Genomic DNA, 3,227 nt, shown 5'->3' on the forward strand with positions numbered 1-3,227 from the left:
ACTCTCAGGTATTAATCTGCGTTGATTTTCTCTTCACAACCGCCCACTCATTAATAAGGCCATCAAAGGAATGCCGGGCATAGGAAGCCAGTGTCTTGCAAGTAATACACTCGCTTTTCGAAGTCACTTACTTTGACGATTTCGATTCAATAATCCACTGGCGGGTAGTTTGTGTTGTTGAAGTAAACGCGAATTCCGACTAGAATCGACACGGCAGGTCGAATGTTGCCTAGTCTGGCCATGGCTGTACGCTCGTCTACCTCACGGTTGTACATTTGTTGCCTTCACTTGTCGCACAGCTTAAAGTTATTGTACAATACGATCGCTGTCGTGAGGAACATCTGCGCCGGGTTGATGGCTGGGTTATTAAAGCATTGCTTCAGACGGCTGACCGCCCTCCCCATCGGGACACGAAGTGACAACCAGGTTCAAAATTGGGCGTACATGAACGAGAATCATAAGTTCCGTGATTATGGCACGGCCGTTATTATACAGTTATCAAGCTAGTTATTAAATAGTCAAAAAATGACCAAACTAGCTTTCCTGAGGTTGCATACATTGGGAAAACTTGAAAAAAATTCAGTAAGTATATTTTGCACAAGTAACAGCTGATCTATACCAACATGTTTGTGTAAAATCACGTATTAGCCACAATCAACGTGCTTCGTTTTAGCCTATGACTATAGGTAGGATGAACAGCTCGCGAGCATTCGAACCTTATGTCATCAATGTTTGCTCTCGGCATTTATGTGGTCTGTCAGATTCCACTTTCCCGCTTCGATCTACTGCGTGGCAGGCCGCTCTTGGTAGGGTCATAGAAGGTAGTTCTTGTGCTTAAAGTTCATGCTCCCTATATAAAATATTTTTTCCCTACATTCATTTGACGCGCCGCGTTTGAATAGGCAGTCTATTGGTTTATAATCCCTGTCGAGGCAAATTTGAATTTCGTATAGTACCGACGCCCGCGAGTGCCGCGGATTAAAGCATTTCATCTCGAATCTGCCGTGGTTGGGCAAAGCATCGTTGAACTCCTGTAATGTGTACGAACGTGTATTTGATGGCTCTATACCGGCCTGCTTTAAGGTATTATACAATTCAAATCGACGGTACAGTGCGAGCGTCATATCAAAGTATGCCTGCATCATGTTAATTTTCGGGTTAAGGGCAAAGCATCGCCGACCGTGTTTCTTCCACTTTTCCTTAAGAAAATCAAAAAAAGGCTTATTCCTACCCCGATGTGGCCAGATCTCTTCTAGTTGCGCTTTACTAGCTCTTTCTATTTCTTGTGTGTTTGATTGATGCCGGACAAAATCTTCGCAGACTATCAAGGCATGTATTGTCCAGATATTTTTTTTGGCCAAAGAGGGTTCGTAAGGCTCTCGAGTCCATTTAGATTTTAAACAAAAGCCTTTAGGCCAAATAACTAGGAGGCAAAACCCACCTCTAACGATGCCATTCGGTTCACTGTCGGCTTCCTGCGGTCCTGCGCTGCCTTGTAGCCTTGACATCGCGAAGCCTCCAAGCAGAGCTGTCTGCAACGTTAAGCATACGAGTAATGGCCGTGACAATAATGACGATGATGATGATCCTATCAATCTTCCATGACGTCGTGTAGACCCACCACTACCCCGAAAATCTATCCGACTTCGAGTCACCAGCAGAAAGGCGCCATAGAAGAGCCAGATCGCCGCGGTCAACGCAAGGTAGAGCAGAGGTGAAAACTGGCCTATAGCCAATCTTTCATTGGCTACGTTCATTTCCACAGCGCCGATAGCAACAGGCGGGAACTTTGGAAGCGTTTGATTTCGCAAATATAATTATACCTGCACGTCAGGTGGTAAATTTGTAAATATTACAACAATGCCGAATTAATTTTGTTATCTGGCTTGTATAACGTACGAGCTTAGTACTGCTGCTGAGAATATATTTTAAAATGGGGTGGGCGGCTTTCCACTAATTTTTATCATACTCTCAATTTATGTAAAAACAACAAACAAATGACCTGCCGTGCTTGTATTGAGGATGAATAATAACAATAATACATTAGGATATGCTGATAGTGAATACATCAATGAGAGTTAGATAATCAAGTTCTTAATACGGTGATTGACTTCGAAAATATTTTTCGTGCAAAAAGATTTTCGAAAAAAAAAAAAAAAATTTCACGAAAGAGTATTTAGAAAATCTGACGGGATCTTAGCGTCTGAAAATGTCGGCTGCGTAATTTTATGAAACAAAATTGCCTCATTTTCTAGCGACTTTGTGTTCAGTTGCTACAGACCCATCGAGCTATACCCGCTCTGTTAGTCAGACCGGATAGTCACCCCATACAGTTATCAAATGAGGAGATAGCAGTGCACGTGGCTAACTGAAACCAAGGTAACACATACAGAAAATAATCAAAAGCTAAAGTAAGCAAATTCGCCAAATATACTGTATAAGTATAGGGGCCCAGCATCGTCTTTGTACTGACAAACTGTAAAATCGAAGGTAAGGTTTCCAAATTCTTACAAATAACAGGTCTTTGGAATCAATTTTCTGTAATATAACAGCATCGAAAAACGTCAGGCGGGACATTGCTAAGGTGTGCTAAGACTCTGTGGACATCAGATTGTGCAGAGTTCATTTATCGCCATTGCCCTATATGTTATTACTCTCCCACTAAAAATTTAGTCGCCGGCCACGAATAATAATAGTAATAATCATAATTATGGAGACATTTTCATCTGAAAAAATTTGAATTTATTATGAAAGTCATTGGTCTTAGGTTGAACCATACCTCTATCCCGCCAAAGACAGATCTAAATTTAAATCTGATATACTTCGTAATGAGTAATCATCTATTTACTGATTGATCGAAACGGCGATTCGAGCGTCAATCGAGCTATCTCACATTCTCACCATTGATTCAACAGTCTGATGTTCGGAGACTATTTCTCGGTGGCCATTCTTTTCTACAGGTTTTTAATAATCTGAGTATAGTGGACACCGACATAGCCTCCGACTCACAAATTTATTTTGCCCACTACTCCACTCGCTCGATTCTTTTCTTCTCCACAAGATGGCATGGTTTTGATTAACTTTTAGATTGATTGCAAACCCAATTGCTATACTATACAGGGAAGCGACGACCGTGGCGACCCCTGCTGAAGATCGTCAAGTTATATATACGTCTTTCTGCAAACCATAGAACAGTAGGTATTTTAAGTTGTAATACGCATTCGAGG

At 41.5% G+C, this 3,227-nt stretch overlaps 1 protein-coding gene across 1 annotated transcript; it reads right to left on the reverse strand.

Annotated features, from left to right (window-relative positions):
* Positions 1–932: 932 nt before the first annotated feature.
* Positions 933–2,040, reverse strand: LOC111269594 (uncharacterized). Its single transcript, XM_086972152.1, has 2 exons — positions 1,442–2,040; positions 933–1,031 (listed from the first exon to the last, which is right to left on the reverse strand). Exons 1-2 carry the CDS (start codon positions 1,755–1,757, stop codon positions 979–981), a joined length of 369 nt encoding a protein of 122 aa, XP_086828278.1. The 5' UTR covers positions 1,758–2,040; the 3' UTR covers positions 933–978.
* Between the last annotated feature and the right edge of the window lie 1,187 nt (positions 2,041–3,227).

The sequence above is a fragment of the Varroa jacobsoni genome, unplaced genomic scaffold, assembly GCF_002532875.2.
Source record: "Varroa jacobsoni isolate VJ856 unplaced genomic scaffold, vjacob_1.0 scaffold_1398, whole genome shotgun sequence".
NCBI classification, from domain to species: Eukaryota; Metazoa; Arthropoda; class Arachnida; order Mesostigmata; family Varroidae; genus Varroa; species Varroa jacobsoni.